This window comes from Molossus molossus, unplaced genomic scaffold, assembly GCF_014108415.1.
Source record: "Molossus molossus isolate mMolMol1 unplaced genomic scaffold, mMolMol1.p scaffold_m16_p_3, whole genome shotgun sequence".
NCBI classification, from domain to species: Eukaryota; Metazoa; Chordata; class Mammalia; order Chiroptera; family Molossidae; genus Molossus; species Molossus molossus.
Window position 1 is genome coordinate 122,680,113 of NW_023425366.1, and position 25,305 is coordinate 122,705,417.

At 54.4% G+C, this 25,305-nt stretch overlaps 1 protein-coding gene across 3 annotated transcripts in view; it reads right to left on the bottom strand.

Moving 5' to 3' along the window:
* Positions 1–25,305, bottom strand: part of GSG1L (GSG1 like) — a 209,238-nt gene that overhangs the window by 21,418 nt on the left and 162,515 nt on the right. For 2 of the 3 annotated variants that reach the window (XM_036280604.1, XM_036280603.1), the window contains 2 exons: positions 19,814–19,925; positions 7,064–7,231 (listed from right to left, as the gene is read on the bottom strand). In XM_036280604.1, coding sequence (XP_036136497.1) covers positions 7,064–7,231; positions 19,814–19,925 — 280 coding nt within the window. Of the gene's footprint in view, positions 1–4,750; positions 4,805–7,063; positions 7,232–19,813; positions 19,926–25,305 lie in introns of all 3 variants that reach the window. The other variant, XM_036280602.1, reaches the window with a different exon arrangement.

Sequence of the window (25,305 nt, forward strand, 5' to 3'; positions counted from 1 at the left end):
ATTGCTGGAGTCCCCCACCCCCACGCTCAGCAGCCTCCAAGGGTACGCCAAGGGCCCCCCCAGGTGAACACCTCCAGCCTTGGCCCCCAGGAGAAATCCCGGTGACAGAGCCGCAGAGGCGGGCACACTGAGCGTGGTGACGTTCGCATGGGCTTGGGAAACGTCCCGAACGCAATCCCAGGGGCCAAGGTCACCCTGACCTGGTGGACTCCCTAGACTGGCCTCCTCTCGGCTCTGTCACTGTCCTCATCCGACCCCGTATCCTTAATAAAGGAGAGTCAGCCCTGGCCAGTTTGGTTCAGGGTTAAAGCGTCGACCCGTGGACCAGAGAGTCCTGGGTTCGGTTCCCGCTGAGGGCACGTACCTCGGTTGCGGTTTGTCCCCGGCCCCAGTTAGGGTCATGCGGGTGGCAGCCACTCCATGTGTCTCTCTCACGTCGATGTTTCTCTCTTTCTTCCTCCCTCTCTCCTTCTCGCTGTATCTGAAGATAAATGCAAACATGTCCTCGGGTGAGGATAAAACAAAAAAGGAGTTGGCCTGTGTCCTGCCCTGAGGAGCCTGCAGGAGTGACCGCTGGGCTGGGCGAGAGGTGGCCGAGGGCCTCCGGGGCTCCCCGAGGACAGGCAGGGGTCTGATGGGGTTTGGGATCCCCAGCACCAGGCAGGGAGCGGGCAGTCCAGAGGCGACGTGGAGGCAGGAGGATGACCGACCTGGGGGACGCGGGGTCTGGGGGTGCTGTGTGCAGCAGGGACCCGGCTCCTGTGAGGTCAGGCTGGGCAGTGCCTTGAGAGTCAGGGTGAGGAGCTGGACCTTTGTCCTGGAGCTGTGGGGACTCACCGCCCTGTTTTAAGCATAAAGATGGGGGTCCAGGCACCTGATTGTTCTGGCTGGGGGGGCAGATGGGGCTTCATGCCGTGGCCCCCACGCAGAGGCAGTGAGTGGAGGCGAGGGAAGGGGCTGACCGAGGGGCGCACGGGCTCTGTGCTGGGCTGGACGGGCGCGCGGACCTGCAGCGTCGGCTGCCACGAGCAGGGCCCCCACGGGGAGGCGCGAAGGAGGACCGGGCCTGGGGACACCCCGGGAGTGGTCCTGGCCCTGCTGACTTTCGGTGCCTTTGAGAATCCAGAGCGGAAACGCGGAGGAGGCAGCTGGATGTGGAGTTGGGGTCTGGACTGGACAGAGGATGCGGGAGTCCTGGCCCCAGTGGGGCCGCTGAGGCTGATGTCGGGTGCGGGGAGAAGGGCCCCCCAACCCTGGGAGCACTGCCCCACACAGAGCAGAGCAGGGCGCAGCGGGCGGTGGGGAGCAGACGCCCAGGGTGGTGCAGGGAGTGGCAGGTGGGGAGGAGGGGACGAGCCTTCCGAAGGTTTCCTTACAACAGGCAGAAGAGCGGGTGGGGAGTGGGGTCCCTGCACCCCTTTCCGCACCAGCCTCAGCCCCATGAGGGTTGGCACCCAGGAAGAGGAGTTGGGGAGGGTTCCTGCTCCTCCTCCCATCCCAGCTGCTGCCAGCACCCCCACACTGCTGCAGGATGAGAGGGAAGAGACCCAGACCCGGCTCCACCCCCCTCACCACACCAGACTGCTGAGACCCTCCCTCTCCGCTCCTGCTCGGCCTTCTCTCACCCACTGCCCATTGGCCGTGAGCGCTGCATGATTTAAACACTGGGCTCAAGGGTCTCCTCTGGAGGATTGTCTACCTTCCATCTCCCTGGGGACACTCAGCCCTCGCCCTAGAGTCACCTGCTGCAGATTCATCATAGCACACCGGGCACCCTGCACACAAGGCGCTTTGCACATGAGGCACTCTGCACACAGGACACTGCACACATGGTGCTCTGCACACAGGGCACCCTGCACACGTGGCACTCTGCACACACAGCACTCTGCACACGAGGCACCTGCAAATGTGGCACTCTGCACACACGGCACTCTGTACATGAGGCACTCTGCACACAGGGGACTGAACACACAGTGCTCTGCACACCGGGCACCCTGCACATGTGGCACTCTGCACACACGGCACTCTGCACACAGGACGCTGCACACATGGTGCTCTGCACACAGGGCACTCTGCACACAGGGCACCCTGCACACACGGCACTCTGCACATGAGGCACTCTGCACACAGGACACTGCACACATGGTGTACTGCACACAGGGCACTCTGTACACAGGACACTGCACACACAGTGCTCTGCACACATGGCTCCCTGCACACAGGGCATCAGCACACATGGCACTCTGCACACATGGTTCCCTGTACACAGGACACTGCACACACGGTGCTCTGCACACAGGGTTCCCTGTACACAAGGCATCAGCACATGAGGCGCTCTACATACACGGCACTCTGCACACAAGGCCCTCTGCACACAAGGCACTCTGCACACGAGGCCCTCTGCACACACGGTGCTCTGCATGCACATAGGGCATTCAGCACACAGGGCACTTCACACAAGACACTCTGCACACACGGCTCCCTACACACAGGGCATCAGCACACATGGCACTCTGTGCACAAGGCACTCTGCTCACTGGGCACTCTGCACACAGGGCACTCTGCACATGTGGCGCTCTGCACAGAGGGCACTCTGCCCACACAATGCTCTGCACATAGAACATCAGCACACAGGGCACTCTGCACACAGGACACTGCACACAGGATACTCTGCACACATGGTGCTGTGCACACAGGGCACTCTGCCCATACAATGCTCTGCACATAGGGCATCAGCACACAGGGCACTCTGCACACAGGACACTGCACACAGGATACTCTGCACACATGGCGCTGTGCACACAGGGCACTCTGCACCACTCACCAGCCCTGGAGCCAACCCCCACAACCCCGCAGTACTCTGATGGGGAACAAGTGCTCCCCTCTCCAGCTCATTGTGCCAGAAACTTAATTGCATCATCTCATGCAATCCACACAACAAAGCTTTGAGAAAGAATCGCCTCCCATTTTCCAGCCGGGAAAACTGAGGCCCAGAGAGGTGAAGTGACTCACCTGGGCACTCACCACCAGTAAACCACAGTTAATTCCCATCCAGGTCTGTTTCTTCCTGTCTCTCGCAGGGACAGAGCGTGTGCAGGTAAGGCGCCCAAACCGTGCCGGCAACAGAGGCACCGGACAACTTGTTAGTGTAGTTAACACATTTTCACTATGGATAGTTCATCAATTACTGAGCCCCGATACTGGGGGCTGTGGGAAACCAGGAAGGACGAGCTCAGGTTTGCACAGGGCAGGAGGCAGACGCGAAGAAGAAAGGAAATGAATGAATAGATCAGCTCGGAGAGGTGCTGCTGCAGAGCAGGTGACTGGCCGAAGGGGCTCCAGCAGACAGCAGAGGCGCCCGCTCCCGCCCCACCCCGCGGCCTCCCCACGGAGGCGATGTGCTCAGTATGCCCGGGTTCCCCCTGCAGTCCGATCCAGCCCGTCTCACGTTCTTCCACACTGTCATGCCAGGTCTGAGCTTTAAGCCTTCCAGTAAACCCCGGTCTGCAAATATTTACCTTTTCATTCAGCATCTTCCAACCCTCCCCTCGGAGGCCCCACGAGGAAGCCCTCCCTGGGGACAACGCACAGGGCGCCACTGGGAGGGTTTAATTCCAGAAGTTTCTCTAGCAGGCGAGGCTGCTCAGTCAGGGGGTGTGGGACCCTCCCCCCCAGCCCTACGTGTGTGTATACCAGCCCCTGAGCACACACACGTGCACACCTGCACCTGTCCTGCACGCACCACCACACTGCAGAGCCTGAAACCTTTCAGAATCTGCCCAGCTGCTCCTCAGACTTCAAAAGACTCGCTTCTCCATTGTGTACATGAACCACAGCTTTTTTATCCATTCGTCAACTGATGGACATTTGGGCTGTTTCCAGATCTTAGCTATTGTAAATAGTGCTGCTATGAACATGGGGGCACATATATTCTTTCCTATTGGTGTTTCGGGCTTCTTAGGGTATATTCCTAGAAGTGGGATCACTGGGTCAAATGGAAGTTCAATTTTTAATTTTTTGAGGTAACACCATCGTGTTTTCCATAGTGGCTGCACCAGTCATATACACAATGGAGTACTATGCAGCTCTAAGAAAGAAAGATCTCTTATCCTTTGAGACGACATGGAGGGACCTAGAAACTATTATCCTAAGCAAAACAAGCCAAGCACAGAAAGACAAATATCACATGATCTCACTTATTTGTGGAATATAATGAACAGAACAGTCTGAGGAATGGGGTAGTCCCAGAGACGTGGAAGTGGGGTACAGACTGACTAGCCCCAGAAGAGGGGGTGGTGGGGGAGAGATAAACCACAGAACTTATATGCATGTATGCATGGACAGTGGACATGGACAACAAAGGTGGGGACAGGATGGGGAGGGAGAGGAAGGGGGAATCAGTGGGGGGAAAGGAGAAACATCTGTAACAAAAATAAATAAATAAATTAAAAAAAAAACAAAAAGACTTGCTTCTGCACAGAAAACCCAACAGGACCCAGATGGCAAGACCCAGGAAAGGTCTGGATGAAGTGGGTTCCACACATGCTGCTCCGGCTGACAGGTGGGGCGGCCGGGAGGTGCTGCAGCCTCTCCCGGGGTCTGTACCCTCCCATGGCCCCTCTGCAGTCACGGCTCCTTGCCCCTTACCACCCTCAGCGGGCTCCCCTCGGTGTCGGGCAGAGACTCCTGAGCAGCCACATATCACCGTGACTTGCTGTGACCTGGTTCAAATCCACGCTCTGGAGCTTACCAGCTGTGTGAGCTTGGGCAAGTCACTTCACCTCTCTGTGCCTTGATTTTGCAACTATAAAACGGGGATGCAATAATCTCACAGAGGTGTTGCGGAATGGACGTCTAAAGCATTTAGAGGAGGGCCTGGCACAGGGCAAGAGCCACAGACGGGTTGGCTACTCATTAATGGGAGGATGAAAGTCCTCGTATCTGAAACACCACCTCCAGCTCGTCCCCAGCTGACCATTTCCGAGCTTTACACTTCGCGTCAGCAGCGGAACGCACAGGAACTCACACACACTCTCTCCACCTGCCCAGCCCGGGGCCCAGCACTGCGCCTGGCTCATCAAACTCGAGCCCTGAGGGTGCCGAGGGCGCTGGCCTCCCTCGGGGGTCCGAGGGAACGGCAGCGGGGCTTGGTGCCTGCCCAGCTCACACAGCAGCAAAGCGACAGAACTGGAAGCCCACCGAGGTCGGGGCCTCCACACCCCTGCTCTGGCTACAGCACCGCGTGCCCCACGGAGTAGGAAACGTGGGCGGTGGGACCTGAGCTCGCTTCCCTGGGTCCCCGGCCGCAGTTGGGGGATGCCGGCCACGGCAGGACTCCAGCCCTGCGTCCGGACCACCTGCAAACCGTGCAGAGGTCTGTCCGTGTGCTCTGAGTTCTTTGCAGGGAAGACACCAATAAAAAGAAAAAGAAAAAAATCAGAACAGCCCAGCTAAGCTGAAATGCTGTCCTCAGAGAAGGGAAATAAGGTTTGATGAACCTCCGCATAGCGTCCGAGTTGTGAGAGTGTGAGTGATAGACCGGACGTACGCTGGACCAGGCCTCGCCTGCATCGCTGGGACCAACGGAACTGGGGCACCAGCCAACAGCCCTGTGCCTCAGCAGAACAGGGCTGCCCACGGACGCCCAGGTCTCCCACAGCCGAGGAGGCAACTGATGCCGCGTTAATGGGATGGTTTTAGACATCAGGCTGTCTGTGTGGCTTCTATAAACATTTCCCGAGCACCTGCTGTGGGTCTGTCCCGTCCATGCCAGTCACTGACCCCAGCCTCGTGAACGTGCTCTGGCACCGCCGTGGGCGGGGCAGGCCTGTACGCCTGCTCAGGGGCTGGCCAGGGTCTGAACGCCTGACCCGGCGCTTTAGCGTGCGGGTGCTGGGATTCTGAACCTGCCCGACGATGAGGCGGTTAGGGCTGAGGTCTCCAAAGAGAATTCAGTCGATCACCCCCCCACACACACACACACACACACAATGTAATGAGCACCTACTAAGTGCCTCGCCCAGTTCTAGGTGCTCAGAATACAGTGATAATACAGCAAAGCCCTTCTATCATGGAGCTCACAGTCGCCAAACTCTCAAACAGATAATAAATAAAATAATGTTAGATTGTATAGGTGCTATGAAAACATAATAATGGGTTAGATAGTGACTAGGACGGGATTTGGGGGGTGGTACAAATATAGCCAACTGGTTAAGGAAGACCTCACTGAGCAGAGGCCTGAGTGAGCCAGCCAGGTGAGTATTCCAGGCAGGGACACAGCAGGTGCAAAGGTCCTGAGGTGGCTGAGCTTGCAGTGTTCAAGGCACAGAAAGGAGGCCACAAGGCAGAGGAGAGACAATGGTCTGTGTGGCCCCCACCATGCGACTCCTTGGATTGAAACTGTAGCATGTGCCCCACAGAGAGTCCAACTCCTCAACACTGCCCAGCCCCCGGCCTCTAACCCTCTTCCTCCTTAGACTCGGTCCCCAGGACCTTTCATTCCCCGCCCTGACGGGCAGTGCTGCACCCCAATCACTCCCCCACAGCCGGCTCCGGGATGGGATCTGGGCAAGGTAGCTGATTCAGGAGGCGGTCCCGGGAAACATGCCAATCATCTGCCCATCTGTCCTTCCACCCATCCGCCACCCACCCACCATCTATTGTCACCTCCTCTATTCCCAGCCAGAAACAGAGGACTGTGCTCAGCTGTGGTCCCTGGCCTCGAGGAGGCCCCCCAGCAGCTGTCGCCAACCCCACTGCCGGTCCTCTTCCCTCTCAGCGCGTGGCAGAGCCGATGGAAGCCCGGCCCCGCCTGTGGATGCCCATCTTGGTTCTCACGGCAAACACTCTCTTGATTCCCTTCCTGCCTCCTCGGGCTCTAGGTACCAGCAGTCACATGCCCCGTAAACACTGAAATGTCCCAACGCCGGGGAGTCCAAACTCGGCCTCGCCCAACCTGCCCCTTCCAGCAGAGCATCTGTCAGACCGCTCAGGCTGCGGTCTGCCCGAAGCCCTGTGGCCACGGAGGCCAGCGGTGGCCAGAGGTGACCCCGTGTGCACTGACCTCTCCCGGAAGTACTTGATGGCCTCAGGGTCTATGAAGGTCGGCTCCTCCCGGTAGCCCAGCTCAATGACCTTGCGCTTATGCCGGAACTCAATGACCGTCTTGGTGTAGGAGTTGAGCGTGGTGACGGAGGCGGCCATGCAGCAGGTGAAGGAGCCCCACGCCAGGCTGCAGAGAGAGGAGAGAGCTGCCAGTCCCCCCACCACCCGACATCCATCCACCTGCACGCTGCCTCTCCTGGGCCAGACCTAAGCAGGCACCGCAGAGAAGGACAAGACCGGCCCTGCCCCGCCCGCGGCCTGGTGTGGGGCAGCAGCACCTGTGTTACTGGGAGGCCAGGAGGGAGCGAGTCACCCCATCTGGGGGCTGACAAGGGGGGTGGCCACAACACAGCAGTGCTGCGCCTGGGAGGACGAGGAAGGCCTCGACAGAGGGAAGGACATCCCCGGATGAGGGAAGGGCATGTGCAAAGGCCCGGGGGCATGAGGTGTAGGGCGCACTCCACAGTGGGAGGTGTGGGATCCCGGGGGAAAGTCACCTGAGGAGAGCAGAGGGTGAGGTGAGGAGATGGGGGCCAGAAACCCTAAGAGCAGGTTGTCTGTGAGCGTTAATTACCTGTGTCCATGTGTGACCTTGGACAAGATTCTTGACCTCTCTGCCTCGTATTCCTTGCACCCAGTTTCATGGACATGACAAGAGCTCCACCTCACAGGGTGGTTGCGAAGATTAGAGGATCCGTTGAAAACCCCTTAGAACAGAGGCTGGTATGCAGCCGGCGTCCCTGAGAGGCGGCTGTCATCGCTGTCATCACAGTCATCAACACCTGCGCTGCCCACGTCCGTCCGGCTCTCCCAGCTCTCCCCCCAGGGATTACATGGGAATGCCCCTCGCACCCGCGCACGTCCTCGAGGCACAGCTGGGCCCTGGGTGCTCGCCCGCCTGATGCGTGTGCGGAGCCAGCCAGAGCTGGAGCATCCGTCCTGCCCTCGTCCGGGAGACGCAGCGGGCAGGCTGTGGGCCTTCTCTGACTCCTCTGGCCAGGCCTGCGGTAACGCTTACAACCAGGCGTGTGGACCCACCTCGCTGCAGTCGCACCTGGGCTGGTTCCCGGTCGCTGTCCCCCAGGCTCTGCCTTGATGACTGGTTTCCTTCGATCAAGGGCTCAGCTTTGTTGTTATCAGCCCTGCACTGTCCCCAAAACTCCAGCCTCCCCTTCCGCCAGCCCACAGGGTCCGTGGACCGCACCCCTGCGGTCCTCAGTGGGTGCCACCACCTCCTGACCCGCTGACTCCGCGTCAGTCTCAGCGCCGGAAGCACGGGGGGCGAGGGTGCAGCCTTTCCCTGCCGACCCCATTAAAGGGTTCCTGCTCTTTCACGCTAAGGAGCTAATTTAGCTCTTCCAGGAGCTCCGACTGACAGACAGCTGTGGGCAGTCAGCCTGGCCCCTCGAAGAACTGCCCTGCCCACCAAAGGCGGGTGACCCATAAGGGCCGCACCTCGGACCAAGCCTCGTTTAATCAGATCATCCCTCCTCTGAGCAACAAAGTTCAAGGTTCTAGTTCGATCTGGGAGCTCTGTTTGAACCAGAGAGACGGAAATTCAGAACCTGAGGATGGAGAAGGAAGAAGCAGACTCTTTTCTGGGATCCCATGAGGACACATCTGCTGGGTTTGCCTGCCCCTCACCCACTCTCTTCAGGGACCACTCCGCCCTCCTCTGGGCCATGTGGTTTGTGTGGGGCTGGCCTGCCCCAGCCCTTAGGAGCGAGCACATGACCAGGCCCGGCCAGCGAGAGTGTCGCTTCCCTTTGGCCACAGTAATTGGTTCAGGATGGGCATGAGACCCCCAAGTCAGGCTGATGAGACCCAACCCCAGGACTTCTGCGGAAGCTCTCAGGGAAGAGGCCCAGCTCTCCTCCGGAGTGGGGTTGAAGCCAGGGGCTTCCGGGGACCGTCACACCACTGTGCGGCCTGAGAAGGAAGCTGACCCCGAAGGAAGGAGAAAGGCCCTCGATCCCCGAGCTGAAGCCATCCTCCTGGGGCCGGTCAGCTGTGGGAGCCCAATTCCTTTTCCGGATTTTTATTTTTCCTTAAGCCAGTTTGAATTGAGTTTCTGTCCCTGACCATCAAAGTTCTTATACAATTACTTCCTATAAATTCCTTTTTTTGCATAAGTCCATTTCACAGTGAATTTCTGGTCTTCACGACCAGGGACCTCACCTGTGAGGAGCTCCGGCTCCCCGCGGTGAGGACGCCGGCGGAGGCGCATCTCCGCCCCGCATTCCTCCCAGCCCTCCCTCCCTGCAGTTCTCCGTGGCCTTCCCTCTACTCACTACTTCTGGTTTTTAAACTAAACTTTTTATTTCAAGGTAATTATGGATCGGTGTGTTGTAAGAAACAATACGGAGCGGTCCGTGTACCCTGTACCGTCTCCCCGGCGGTAGCACCTTGCAAACACAGTCGTGTGCACCGGGGTCCCACACCGGCCCTCGGCTAGGGGACCCGCCGTCCATTGCCACAGGGCCCCCAGAGGCAGCTGATAGCCTCGTCCACTTTCCTCCAGCCTCTGGCAACCACCAGTCAGTTCCTCATTGCTATAATTTTGTCATTTCAAGACTATGACAGACATGGAATCACGCAGTATGTGTGTCCGGGCCTGGCTTTTCCACTCAGCACGCCCTACAGTCACCCTGGATGTGGGTGGAGCAGCGGGTCCCTTTGTGCCCAGGTAGGCTCCTGCCTGCCATGCACGGGTTTCTCTACCTCCTCGCCGTTGTCGTTACATTGTAAAGCAATTGACTGATTGATTTGTCAATATGTTTTATTGATCTTTTTCTTTTTTAGAGAGAGAGAAGTGCTCATGTCTCTGACCACTTTGCCATCGTTGTTTACTGTTGAGTTTTGAGCGTTTTTATAACCCTAGATACCAGTCCTTTTCAGATACGCGGTTCACAAATGTTTTCTTTCAGTTGGAAGCTTGTCTTTTCAACCTCTTAACAAGGTCTTTTACAGAGCTAAAGTGTTTAATTGTGATGAAATCCAATTTGTCAATGTTTTCAATGCTTTTGATGTCAAGTCTAGCAACTCTTTGTCTAGGTCTAGATCCCAAAGGTTTTTCTCCTATTTTTTCCTAAAAATTTTATAGGTGTACATGTGATGCCTCTTGAGTTAAATTTTACAACGGGTATGAAGTTTAGATCAAGACTCATTTTTCTTTTTTTGGCTTAATGTTGTCTAATAGCCCTGGCACCATTTGTTGAAAAGGCTATTCCAGCTTGTACCTTTGTCAATAACCAGCTGGGCCTGGCAGGTGTGGCTCTGTTGGTTGAGCGTCATCCTGTACACTGAAAGGTCACTGGTTCGATTCCAGGTCAGGGCACAGGCCCAGGTTGCAGGTTTGGTCCCTGGTCAGGGTGCATGCAGGAGGCAGCCAATCAATGTTTCTCTCTCACATCAGTGTTTCTCTCTTTCTCTTTCCCTCTCCTTTCCTCTCTCTATAAAATCAATAAAAACACTGGATAGAAAAGAAAGTTGGGCATATTTGTGTTGGTCTATTTCTGGATTCTTTATTCTGTCCCATTGACTTGGGTGTCTATGCCCCACCAACACCACACAGTCTGATTACTGTAGCTATACAATAAGTCTTGAAATTGGGTACACTGATTCCTCCTCTTTTTTTCTTCTTTTTCAAAATTGTTTTAGCTATTTTAGTTCCTTTGCCACTCCTAATATAGTTTAGAATAATCTTGTCTATATCTATAAGAAATTACATTTTTGCCCTGGTCAGTTTGGCTTAGCAGTTAAGTTAGAGCATCAGGCTGTGGTCCCGAGAGACCCAGGTTCGGTTCCCGCTAAGGGCACGTACCTCGGTTGCAGTTTGTCCCTGGCCCTGGTTGGGTTGTAAGGGTGGCAGCCACTCGATGTGTCCCTTTCACGTCGATGTTTTTCTCTCTCTCTCTTCCTCTCTCTCCCTCCCACTCTATCTGAACGAAAAAATGGAAAAATATCCTCGGGTGAGGATTAAAAAAAGAAATTACATTTTAATAGGAATTGCATTAAATCTGTATACCAACTTGAGGAGAATTGACCTCTTTACCACAAACATGGTATATTTCTCCATTTACTAGATCTTCATTGATTTCTTTCATTGGCATTTTGTGGGTCCAGCCACCAAATCCTGAAGATGTTTTGTTAGATTTATGACTAAGCATTTCACTTTTTTCAGTGTAAATGGTATTGTATTTTTAGTTTTGTTTAATTGTTCATTGCTAGTTTATAGAAATATAATTGATTTTTGTATCTTTATCTTGTATCCTGAGACAGTACTGAATGCATTTATTAGGTCTAGGCGCTTTTTTTTTTTTTTTTAATGTGTAGATTTCTTTGATTTTTTCTGCATAGACAACCATGTTATCTGAAAACAGGTATAGTTTACTTCTTCCTTTCCCTGTATATCTTTTATTTACTTTTCATGCCTTATTGCACTAGCAAGAACCTCCAGCACCATGTGGAGTATGAGTGATGTTCCCAGTTTTAGAGAGAAAGCATTTAATCCTCACCATTGAGTATGATGTTAGCTGTAGGCATTTAGGTAGATGCTCCTTATCAAATTTAAAAAGTTCCCCTCATCCTTGCCAGTTTGGCTCAGTGGTTAGAGTGTCAGCCCACAAACCAAAGAGTCATGGGTTTAATTCTGGTCAAGGGTACATACCTCAGTTGTGGTTCATTCTCTGGCCCTGGTTGGAGTCATGCAGGAGGCAACCAATTAATGTGTGTCTCTCTCTCCCTCCCTCCCTTCCTTCTTTCCACTCTATCTGAAAATCAATGGAAAAATATCCTCAGGTGAGCATTAAAAAATAAATATAAAAAAATAAAAAGTTCCCCTCTATTTTTAGTTTTCTGAGAGTTTTTATTTAATCATGAATGTATGTTGAATTTTGTCAAATATTTTTTCAGCATTGATTAATATGATCATGTGATTTTCCCTTTATGTCTCTTTATCTTCCCCCATTAATAATACGATTGCCTCAAATATTTCCTCTGTGTTCATTTAGAATTGCATCAAACTGTGTTATCATTTTTACTTCAATCATCAAGCGTGATTTAGAAAACTCAAGAGGAAAGTATAATTTTCTTTCCTTTTTCCTGCTGTTTCACGATTTCTTCTTTTAAAAAACTTTTTGTTTGTTTTTATTTAGAGTACTTCCCTTTAGCCCTTCTTTTAGGGTAAGTCGGCTGGCAACACAGTTTTTTAGTTTTCCTTCATCTGAGAATGTCTTGATTTCCCCTTCCCTTTCCTGAAGGATAGTTTTGCCAGAAACAAAATTCTGAATTGACAGTTCTTTTCTTTCAGCGCCTGAAACATGCTGGGCCACTTCCTTCCAGCCTCCATTGTTTCTGATGCAAAATCCACAGTTATCTTAATTGGGTTTCCCTATAGTTGAGACATTGTTTCTCTCTTGCTGCTTTCAATATTTTTTTCTTTGACTTTAGTCTTTAAAAGTTTGACTATGATGTATGATGCTATGGATTTCTCTGGGTTTATTGATTCACTCCACTTCTTAACTCCGTAGCTTTATGTCTTTTAAAAAATGGGAGAAGGTTCCAGTCATTGTTCCTTTGAGTGCTTTTTTCTCCTCTCTTCTTTCTCCTCTCCCTTTAGAAACTCCGATGTTAGAGGCTTCGTTATAGTTCCAGAGGTCCTTGAGGTGCTTTTCATTGATCTAGGTGGGAAGATTTCTGATTACTGCTGGGCATGGCTGGAGTTCTGGCCCTTAGGCTTCTGCAGATACCACCTGGGCTGGAAGGGCAGGAGGGCCTCATCGCGTGCTCGTAGCCACACTACCACTGGGCGGTGGTGAAAATCGGGACTCTCTACTGTTCCTTTGATACAACCCAAGCAGGGAAGGGGAGTGGCAACCATGCAGTGCACAGTCTGAAAACCTTTGGGGCCAAGACACCTGCTGGTGTTTGCAAACTGCACTTCTGAGCTGATGCAGTGATGTATGTTGGTGGGTAGCCTGGTTTTTGGAGCCAAGCGCAGAGTGGACACTGTGGGGAGGGAAGGGGAAGTTGACAGGGGAGTGGGTGGCTGTCAACCACTCTCTATCCTCTGAGAGCTGCAGGGCAGGGCAGGGGGACACTGGGTGAGCAGATCCAGAGACACATGGATGCCACCTTGAAATCTAGCCCAGGCCCTGCTCAGTGGGAAGACGAACTGATCAGTGACAGTGCCAGCCCCAGTGCACCTGCTGGCCAGACAGCACAGGCCCCTGTGCAGGACACCAATGTCCAGGCCACACTTAGTGCCCAAAGGCTGGTGGGACCAGTTCTGGGGCCCAACTAGTCCATCCAGGGCTAGCGGCACACCCACGGGCAGAGACAGCTCTCCTTCCCCACCCTGGTCTTAGAGAAGAGGAGGCCAGGGTCACCTGCCTCAGGGGAGATAAGAAAAAGCCAGAGCTTCCTGCTGACCACACAGCCACTTAGTGGTGACACGGGGAAACACACCCTCTCCAGTGGCTTTTGGAGCCAATGATCTTCTAAGGTCACTGCAGCAAACACCCTCCCATCACCAACCCCCTCCAAGGGATCAATATGCTGAAGGGCCAGCTAAGCCCTGCAGAGAGAGCAGGGTTGCCTGGGGGCCCCGAGAGGGAAAGGGACAGCCTGCTGTTTTCACAAGGTGGACACTGGAGCGCGGGGGAGGGGAAGGGAAGAGGCGCAGTGAAGCCACAGCGCTCCACACAGACGGACCTGGCCCAGCTTGCTACTCTAATGCTGTGTGACCTGGGCCACATTGCTCTACCTCTCTGTGCTTCTAGCTCTTATATGCCACAACTTTATAATGTTCCACTACTCTCCGTCTGCAGAGTGAATGCTCAGGGTTTCAGTGTGTGTGCTGTGGTGAGAGGGGCCCCTTTTCCGTACATCTCCATTGTGATCAAATGCAAAACAGAAGTACGACATGACTAGTTTTCTACTCTCCCGCCACCAGGGAAACTGACACACTGACATTCTAAGTTGGGGTCCCAGACTCAAATTTCTGCAGGGTCAGGTGAATGACCAAGTGTGAGTAAGTGTATGGCAATAGGGAGTGGTGGGGACTGGGGTGAACTGGAGAGCACATGCCCGTCTGAACAGGGCAGCTGCTATTCTGCAGCTGCAGGGCCAGCCGGCAAAGCCAGTCGGGCACGGCATATCTTCTAGCGGTCAAGAGAAGCCAGAGGCCCAGCTTTTTATGTAAAATGTTTACCTTTTCTGATGTTAAAAACAAATGTGAACTTTTAATAACACAATGGTAGGCCAAGCAGAACGTGGGCAGGCTGGGTTCAGCCCTGGGCTGTCAGCAATTTGCAGCCTCTGAGGCTAATTGTGTGACTTGGGCCTTTGCCCTTTCTGAGGCCGCCCTTGTCCAGCCAGTGGGCATGGTAACTCCGCCATCGGGTCAGTGGCAGGACCACAAGCTCAGGGCTTGTACGGTGTCTCCCACTGGGCACAAGGCAGGTGGCACCAACCTTCGCTGTATCCCACTGCCCGGTGGAGGGGTGGGGGGAGGGAGGCCTGCCTTGGCATTGCCACGGCAGATGCAGAGAGAGTGGAGACCCAGAGCCGAGAAGGGAGGGTTAGACGGCCCGGGCCTCAGGCGGAGGATGCTCCCAAAGCTCAGGTGAGCCAAAGGAAGCACTGGGGAGTGAGGAGAGACTGCAGCGGGGCTGGACCCTCACAAAACACTCAAGTCCTGGGGGTCCGAGGGTGGGGGTGGGGTGCAGCGAGGAGACTGGGGACAATGGAGAGGAGGGTAGATTGCCTACCCCCAGGTGTCATCCTCTTGGACATTTGTCACGTGCCCCTCAACAAGCAAGAGCAGCATCACCAAAGGCCCGGGGTCATTACCACCACTCATAATCGTTGCCACTTCTCGGGCACTGACTGCACAGCCTATAGGACCTGGTCCCAACAGTGCCCAGCAGCCATGACACCTGCACTGCTATTACCCCTGCTCTAGAGGAGGCAGCTGAGGCTCCGAGCGCTGGGCTCCTTGCTTTGAACTCACGGAGCACATTCCGGGGCTGTGGCCCACAGGGGTGACTTCTCCAAGTCCTCGTGGTAGCTTGTCTCCAAAAGAGGCCCCACGAGCCACCACTCCTGGGCGATGCTTCGCGCCCCTTCTCCTTGGGAGCTGCAGGGCAGGGCAGGGGGACACTGGGTGAGCAGATCCAGAGACACATGGATGCCACCATGAAATCTAGCCCAGGCCCTGCTCAGTGGGAGGACGAACTGATCAGGGACGGTGCCTGCCAGCCAGACAGCACAAGTCCCTTGCAGGACACCAATGTCCTTCTCCTTGGGTCTGCCCCCATCGCTTGCTCTTGAGCAAGAGAATCCAGTACACGTGACTTCTGAGGCAAGGTCCTAAAATACACTTGTCGCGTCCGCTTGGCTCTCTGGGAACACGTGCTCCCTGCAGGGCCCGCCACCGTGCTGGAGAAGTTGGTCCACTGACAGCCCCGGCTGAGTCTCCAGCGCCAGGAGCCATCTGGACGCCCAGCCTGGCTGACAGCTGACTGAGGTGTCACGAAGGGCCCCACGCCTGGCCACCCAGCTGAGTGCAGTCCACCCCTGACCCAAAGGAGGTCATCATAAGCTTTCATTTTATGCCACTGCATCTCGGGGTGACGGGTCACACACCAGCAGAGAACTGCAGCACTCGGGCTCCGTGCGGGGGAAACTCAGGCGATGCCGTGTCCCAGCTGAGGAACCGGGCACAGGGAGGGTAGGTGGCTTGGTCAAGGTCCACCGCTGGCAAGGGTCAGAGGCAGGATCTGCTACAGAGGTCCCCCAAACCAGCCGTCCACACAGCCCAGCAGTGCGCGGCGGCCTGCCAGAGGTCTAACCTACCCAGCTGGGTCAGGCTCCTAGCCAGGGACCCCTCACCTTCCTGAGCAGGTGTCCCTCCCAGAAGCTGGGGCCCCCACCTGCCCAGCGCGGCAGTCCGTGTGCCCTGCTGGGGCCCAAGACAGGGGCTGGTGCTGTCCTGGGTGGAGCTGGTCTCCCCGCTGGTGCCTGGCTCTGGGGCCAGAGTTTTGACAAATGGCCTCACACATATTGAACAGGAGGGGGACACTGCACAGCCCTGGCAAGGCCCCAGCTGCGAGGGATGAGAAATGGGGCTGATCCATCTGGTGGCCTCGGTGACAAGGAGAAATGGATCAGCCCTAATAGGGGCTGCACATGGGCCCCGGTCTGAAATAAGTCGAATGGGAATCTGCTGCCTCCTGGGAGCAGGCGGAGACTCGGCCTCCGGAGGACACGGTCCCAGGCCACGCCAGCAGGCCCGGTTCTAGGCGCTGAGCGCCGGGTGGACGCCAGAGGCTCCGGGAAAGAGAGGCCTGTGGGAGGAGGGGGTTCAGCATCTGAGCCTCAGTTTCCACATATGCAACACAGGGCTATGGTCCATGATCATTTCACATCGGTAACAGTACTATCGGGCAGCTGGCATTCACCGAGCCCTTGCATGTGGCCACCGTGTCCTGAGCTAAGCACACATGAACTGTCTCACTGTGACCCGCCATCACACAGGGCAGAACACAGAGGCTGGGACGGGGGCTCCGGAGCCAGGTGCCTGGGTCCAGCCCCCAGCTCTGCCATTCGCAGGCTGATGACCTTGGATGCATTAGCTCGGTTCTCTGTGCTCAGTTACCCTCCACAGAGTGCCCGCCTCAGCTCAGTTGTGAGGGTGACACACCCATGCTCAGCACATGCGCGAAATTACGCACACGGTCAACACTCAAAACCCTTCGCTCCCTTCCTTTGTCTCCTCCAGCTCAGGGCTCAGGGGGACTACCTTCCAAGGCCAAGATCTCAGGGCTCAGGGGGACTACCTTCCAAGGCCAAGATCTCAGGGCTCAGGGGGACTACCTTCCAAGGCCAAGATCTCAGGGCTCAGGGGGACCACCTTCCAAGGCCAAGATCTCAGGCCTTCGGGGGACAACCTTCCAAGGTCAAGATCTCAGGGTTCAGGGTGACCACCTTCCAAGGCCAAGATCTCAGGGCTCAGGGAGACTACCTTCCAAGGCCAAGATCTCAGGGTTCAGGGTGACCACCTTCCAAGGCCAAGATCTCAGGGCTCAGGGTGACTACCTTCCAAGGCCAAGGTCTCAGGGCTCAGGGGGACTACCTTCCAAGGCCAAGGTCTCAGGGCTCAGGGGGACTACCTTCCAAGGCCAAGGTCTCAGGGCTCAGGGGGACCACCTTCCAAGGCCAAGATCTCAGGAAGGAACTTCTTGGGGAGGGGGGTGGGAGGGGGATAAAAGAAAGTTAGAGCCTTAGGTGATTTTGCTATAATGGTTCCACCTAAGGGGACTCAGGGATGGTATGGACAGGTCAGGGTCCCTTTAAGGCAGGTGCTTTTAAGGGGGCAGAGCCATGCAGAGAGGGGGCAGGGACAGAATGGAGTAGGAGCCCCCACTGGTCTGCACTGGGGTGTCTCCTAGTCATAGCTCTTCCTGACCCATTCTGACAGCCTTTCCCCCAGATGCTCTCTCTCTGCCAAGCCTTTGCTGTTCCCTGTCCCAGTGCCCGGTCCTGTTCCCTCCTATGACAGTTTCCTGACCGAAGTCCTCCCTGGGGACCCTCACTGCCAGAAGCTGTGTCAGTGACCTTCTCTGTGTTCCCACAGTTGTGTGTGGTGACCCCCATAGACACACACATAGCACAGAGCACAGCTCACCTGTCTCAGCCCCTCAGTCCCGGTACAGCGCTGCCTGACACCGTGCCCGCCCCACCAGCAGGGTGGCTGCCCACCAGCAAGTGCTCAGTGAGTCTGTTGACCGACTGACGGGTAAAGGGTCCTCAGCCCAGGACCAGACACGTAGACCCGCATAATGGACAACGTGGTCACGGTCTTCCCAGCACACACTCCTAACAGCCCACCCTGCACTCACCCCCAGTTTTCCACTGGGGTCCTCCCCTCTCCTCTCTCTGTCCAAGGGCTTGGGTGGGGCCAATGCCATGTGACTCGGGCCAGACCAATGAGAGCAGTCTCCTCAGGGTCCGAATCATTGGTTGAAGGGTGGTCACGGGACTTGAGCTAAGCCAGTGGACGCCATAACCGGGGTGTTGGCTGGGAATGTTGGAAAGAAGCCCCGTCTACCTGCTGGCATTGCTACATTTGTAAGATGTAAGCCCACAACGGAGCCTGGTGGCCATCTGTGCCATCACTTGGGAAAACGCTGCTTGGGAATGAAATCAACACAAGAGGAACAGAGACAGAAAGGGGAGAGAATGACTGAGTTCCTAAAGAATCACCTGATCACCTGGATTCAGCCATGCCTGAAGCAGTTATTCTGGTAGCTCACGCAGCATCCAGTCCACCCACTCGCCATTTAAGAGTCTTTGACTCAGTCCTACTCCAGAGATGGGTCTGGTCACGCTGAGCCAATAAGCTCATGACTCCCACAGTCACAGTGCTTGTTCAAGAGAGAAAATGACCTCAGCCGGGCTCATCAGAGGGAGGCTTGGGATTTCAGTCAGTGTGAGGAAGGACAGCCCTGTCCTTCCCGCGGGAGGGAAGCCTGACCAGGGACAGAGTTAACATGGAAGGGGCGATGCCTGGTGACCACAGAGGAAGAGAACTCAGCCCTGATGACATCAGCGACTCTGGATCAAACATGTCCTGAGGTCCATACCACAGCTGCATTTTCCATTTTCAGGAACCCCTGTATCTCCACACTGCTTAGACTAGTGTGGGCAGGTTTTTTCTGTTACAACCCATACCCCCCCTCTCCCCCCCGCAACTGATCCCCCTGGGCTTCCAGTCACGTGAAATAATAAAAACCCTTGTTTACTTGGGATTCTATCACTCACACACAAAAGGATCCTGACTGGTCCTGCCTTTCGCACACCATGCTCTGGGGTGCTGACTCCCGTCCCCTGTGTGCGGCGCCCCTCACTGCGGTCCTCGGACCCTCGAGGCTCGCCAGCCCCGCGGTCTCGTCGCCAGCTCCCATCTCCACCTCCACAGTGGCCTCTAAGACAGGGCTTGGCGAACTCTCCCTGTAAAGGGCCAGATGGTAAACATTTCAGGCTGTGTGGGCCATTCTGCCTGTCACAAGTGCTCACCTCTGCCACTGTAGCGAGAAAGCAGCCGTCAACTCTACATAAATGATGAGCGTGGCCCCGGCCGGTCTGGCTCAGAGGTTGGAGCATCAGCCCGCGGACCAAGGAGTCTCGTGTTCAATTCCGTTCAAGGGCACGTACCTCGGTTGCAGTTTGGCCTTGGTCGGGGGTGTGCGAGAGGCAACCAATTGATGTGTTTCTCTTACATCGATGTCTCTCTCTCGCTCTCCCCCCCCCCCCCTCCGTCCCTCACACTCAATCTGAAGATAAATGGGAAAATATCCTTGGGTGAGAATTAAAAAAAAAAGATGAGCATGACCATGTCCCAATAAAACTTTATTTATGGACACTAAATTTGAATTTCACATAATTTCCACATTTCACAAAATATTCTTCTTCTTTTGATTTGTCTCCAAGAATTTAAACATATAAAGACCTTGCTTAGCTTGAGGGCTGATGAGGACCAGTGTTGGCCTGGATTGCTTCCACACGGTGTATTTGCCCAGCTCGTGGGTCTCCTGATGCCTATGGACTCTGGGCTGCCCACCTTCCTCTGCCCCCAACCAGACTGAGCTGCTGAAGTCCCAGCAGGCCTCAGGGCTCTTGTGTCTGAAGGTCAGAAGCCACTTACCAGAATGACCACCCGTAGTCCCAGGAATGGGGTCTCCAGTCTTCAGGGCCGAGGCTCACGGTGACCTGGAACACCTGTGTGTACATCATGTGGGCTACCATTCCCAGGAGGCCTGTGGGGAGCAGAGCAAGGAGTCAGGGAGAGAGGTGGGGTTCAGTGCACCCCCAGGGGCCTGTTAGTGCCAGGGGAGCATGGACCCCCGGGGAAGTCGGTCGGCAGGACCAGAGCACAGGAGGCCGGAGGGTGACCGTTTCCTGAGCTGCCCAGAGAGCCTGAGTTTGTGCCGGAGGGCAAAGGGCAAAGGGCAGGCTGGAGAGAAATTTAAGGGAGACAGGGTCAGGCCTGTGTGTGGGTGGCTAAGCCTGTTCTGTTAAGAACCAGATAGTACAAGTTTCAAGCTCTGTGGGCCACCTGGTCCTGTCGCAACTATTCAACTCGACTGCTGTAGCCCAGGAGCTGTGGGCAGCGGGAATGGGCGGCTGGCAGGGCTGACCCCCGGGCTGCCGTTGGCTGATACCAGGTCATTTGGGAGCAGGAGCCTAGAGAGTGTTTTTAAAACCTCAGGTCTTAACTCATTCGACTAGTGGGTTAAAACATCAAGTTCATGGATGGCAGCCAGCACTACCACAAAAGAATGGAGCCCTGACCGGTTTGCTCAGTGGTTACAGCACTGGCTGGTGGACCGAAGGGTCTCGGGTTCGGTTCCGGTCAAGGGCACGTAGTTGGGTTGCAGGTTTGATCCTGGTTCTTGTCGGCGTGGTGTGGGAGGCAACCAACCGACGTGTCTGTCTCACATAGATGTTTCTCTCCCTCTCCCCCTCCCTCCCTTCCACTCTCTCTAAAAATCAATGGAAAAATATCCTCGGCTGAGGATTAACTAAAAAAAAGAATGGACTGGAGTAGAAATATCTGCTATCACCCAATGTAGCAGGAGCGAGGACTGTTTTGTAGGTGTGCCATGTGTGTGTGTAGTGGTTGTAATAGGGACTGTTTTTCTGCTGTTCATGGTCAAAATCTTCGAGCCCACTGGCTGGGAGAACGTTGATGCCGCGGGGTCTGAGTGAGACCGTGTCGCAGCACATTTCACAGCGTAGCCCTGGGCACAGCACCCCTCCGAGCCTGCAACTCAACCCTGAGGCCAGGGCTGCGTCAGCGAAGGTGAAGAGGGGGTGAGACGCGGAGCCTCGGCAACTGGTGCCCCCTGGACATGCACTGCAACCACTGCCCGGGTCACGGTAAGCCCAGGGACGCTTCTCTGTGGGGCCCTCGTGGGCCCATGGTGCGTGGGTCACTGGCGTGGACCTAGCTTGAAGGTGCAGGAATACAGTACTGAGGAGGGAAGGGGTAAATGACAAGAGGAAGAACGGAAACCAGTAATACGTATGCACCTACTGTGTGCCGGGCGCTCAGTCAGGTGTCTGCTGTGTACCCACTGTGTGCCGGGCGCTCTGTCAGGTGTCTGCTGTGCACCTACTGTATGCCAGGCGCTCTGTCAGGTGTGTACACACAGCAGTGTGTACCCACTGTGTGCCGGGCGCTCTGTCAGGTGTCTGCTGCACACCCACTGTGCGCTGAGCGCTGTCAGGTGTCTGCTGTGCACCTACTGTGTGCCAGGCACTCTGTCAGGTGTCTGCTGCATACCCACCGTGCGCTGGGTGCTCTGTCAGGTGTCTGCTGCGTACCCACTGTGCGCCGGGCGCTCTGTCAGGTGTCTGCTGCGTACCCACTGTGTGCTGGGCGCTCTGTCAGGTGTTAACCTCCATTATTGCCTCTCTTCATCTTTGTAACCACGCTTTGAGGTACACGGCCCTGATCTTTGAACTTAACGTCAGGGACTCCAGCACATGTATGTCTCCGTCCAGTCACTTAGCCCCAGGCCTGATGGACACAGAGGACTCAAAAGTGGCACAGAGGTGGGTGTCCGTGTCTCTGAGCTGGGGTTCGCCTCTCATGGCCACTCCCCACTGCTCTCTGACCTCAGGTGAGGGCTACTCTCTAGGGCTGCTGGGGGCCCTTGAGTGGGGAAACCCAGGGGGAGGGCCACCACAACAGGGGAGTCCCCGCGGGAGCCCCTAAAGCTGGCTGTTCCCCAGGCTCCCTCTGCCAGGCCTGAGGACACCAAGATCTCTGCAGGGGCGCTGGAGCCTCCCTGGTCCCTGGGCCTGGGCTCCGTAGGAAGGAGACGTGGTTGAGCCACAGAGATAGCTTACGTTTATCTACTTGACACAATTTTTGGTGAACTTGCCAGCAAATATGCCTTATTCTTTGGAAGTGATGCATAAGATTCCTTGAGAATGATGTACCAAGTTTTATTTATTCCATCAATTGATGGTATTGAATGACTTCAGGTGTTTGCTCTATAAGCAATGGGGTAATGAACACCTTCCCACCAGTCTCATACAAATCCTCACCAACGCCTGAGATGATACAACCATTTTGCCCGTTGCCTGGTGAAACATGAGACCTCAGCATTGTTTCAAGTTTCACATTTCCCTCATTATTAGTGAGCGTGGGCATTTTGCACATGTTTATTAACCCTTTCTATTTCTTCTTCTATGAATATGCCTGCCTGTATCCTTTGTCAATTTTCTTTCATTTTTATCTTTTTAATTATCAGTTTGTAGAAATTATTTATGTATCTTGGAGACTAATCCCGTCTGCTGCATGGACTATGAACAGCTACAGCGTGTCTTTCCCCGTGTGCAAAACATCACTTTTCTTAATAGACTATTTTTAGAGCAGTTTTAAGTTTCCAGCAACATTGAGTAGATAGTACAGAGAGTTCTCATATGTCCCCTCTCCAGTTAGTGTGGTACATTTGTTACAACTGGTGAACCACTATCAATACATTACTATCAACGAAGTCTCTAGTGTACACTGAGGTTTACTATTTGTGTGGCGTGTTCTGTGGATTTTGACACACGTATGGCAACCTGTGTCTACCATCCTGGCCCTGAAAATCCCCCGTGCTCCACCTATTCACCCTCCCTCCCTCCCTGCCCACTGAACCCCTGGCAGCCACTGATCTTTTGACTGTCTCCATAGTTTTGCCTCTTCCAGAATGTTCTATAGTTGGAGTCATACAGTATGTGGCCTTTTCGGACTGGCTCCTTTCACTTAATATTGTGCATTTTGGTTTCTTCCACGTCTTTTCATGGCTCCACAGCTCATTGCTTTTTACTGCTGAATACTATTCCATTGTCTGGCATCCAGGCTGTGCTCTCACCTGCTGAAGGACGTCTTCGTCGCTTCCAGTTTGGGTAAGTACGGAGAGAGCTGATTTGTCACACATTTTGACATGTGGTAGAGTCAAATCTACCCGCCTTTCCCTTTGCGGTTTGCACTTGCTGTGTCTGATTTAAGAAAAAGCCCACACCAAACACAGAGTCCCCTGTATTTTTCTAACATACTTATAAAGGATATTTAATTCCTCTGGAGTTTATCTTAGTGACTGGTGTGAGATAAAGATCTAACTGAATTTTCTTGAATGAATAACTAATTGCTTTGAACCCTATAGATGAGCCAAGCTTCCTCTGCTGATTTTAAATGACACCTTTACCCCATATTCCAAGCCCCACATATACATGAGTCAATTTCCCACCTCATCATTCTCGTCCTCGGGTCCCTCTCTGTTCCTGTATCAATGCCGCACCTTTTTATCTATTTATTTATTTATTTATTTTTTTATCCTCACCCTAGGACATTTTTCCATTTTTTGTTCAGATAGAGTGGGAGGGAGAGAGAGGAACAGAGAGAGAGAGAAACATCGATGTGAAGGGACACATCGAGTGGCTGCTACCCGCACGACCAACCAGGGCCGGGGACAAACTGCAACCGAGGTACGTGCCCTTAGCAGGAACCGAACCCAGGTCTCTCCAGACCGCAGGCCAACGCTCTAACCGCTGAGCCAAACCGGCCAGGGCCAATGCCGCACCTTTTTAATTAGTAGTAGAGCCTGTTGCCTGGAAGGACGTCTCCCCTCTCGCTGCACACTGCTCGCTGTCCCTGCAACCACAGCCCTACCAGGGAGCTTTGCCCCTCGGCGGGACCCAGACCCCTTCTTGGCCCCCATCACCAATCCCTTCCTGAGGAGCCTCGGTGCCTTTATTTTCTCATCTATAAAATGGGCCATTTCAAGGAGCATCACCAGCAAAGGAAACGTGCGTGAGCACCACCACGCCGTATCTCAGGGCAGGGGCGCGTGTGACCAAGAGAACTCTCGGCCAGACCCAGAAGCCGGACCCAGCCTGTTGGCTGAAGAATTAATTTTCTAAATTGTTGGGATGGAAAAGCATTGATTTCTCAATTGAATTCCATTTATCCCCAAATCTGAAAGGCCGTGCTTTAAGGACATTCAATAAATGCAATTGCAATTGGTGAGGTTCTCGAATTGCATGTTAAAGATCCTGCTTCAAAACGCTGCCCCTGGCCCAAGTGTTCGTCCACTGAGACCACCGAGCAGCAGCACCTGCCACACAAATCCTCAGCAGAAGGAACCCTGTGCGGCTCGGCTAAATTAAAACGTGGCTTTTTGATGAGTTACTGAGCTTCCTAGATTAGGGGCAACTGAATGATGAGGCTTTCCTGCGGCCGAGGTGGCCCCGCGTGCACACACACCGGAACGGCACAGCTGGACACCTCTCCTCCCGCGGTTCCTGGACCCTCCCCACTCCTGACACCACAGGTGGAATCCCCAGCCTGTGGGGTGAGGCAGGATGGCTCCCCGGCCCTGGGGACCCTGGGGAGCACCAGGGCTGGGGGATGCTGGCCAGGGCTCAGAGCTGGGCAGGACGCGGGCCACCCGGAGCGGGACGAGCTGTGGCAACCCCAGGCCTGCCCCCCCGGGCTCCTGGGGAAGCTGAATTCTCTTGTCCAGGCCAGAGAGGCTGGTGTGGGGCTAGAACTGAGACAGTGTCAGAGGGTCAGAAGGTGAGCCCAGAGCAGAGCAGGGGTAGCAAAGGAGAGAGGGTCTCGTTTGCAGCTCTGTCACTTACCAGCCATGTGATCTCACCTTTCTGTGCCTCAGTTTCCTCAACTGTAATGTGGGGTTAATAGTAGCACCCACCTCATAGATTGGTATGAGGATGAAGTGGCTTATACTGGTAAAGCATTAGAACAGTGCCTGACACATAATGAACCCCACACACAGCTTCTCCAATGAGTGAATGATGAGTGAGTGAATGAGTGAGTGAGTGAGTGAGTGAATGAGTGAATGAGTGATGAGTGAGTGAATGAGTGAATGATGAATGAGTGAGTGAGTGAGTGAATGAGTGAATGATGAATGAGTGAGTGAGTGAATGATGAATGAGTGAGTGAATGAGTGAATGAGTGATGAGTGAGTGAATGAGTGAATGATGAATGAGTGAGTGAGTGAGTGAATGAGTGAATGATGAATGAGTGAGTGAGTGAATGAGTGAATGAGTGAGTGAGTGAATGAGTGAATGAGTGATGAGTGAGTGAATGAGTGAATGATGAATGAGTGAGTGAGTGAG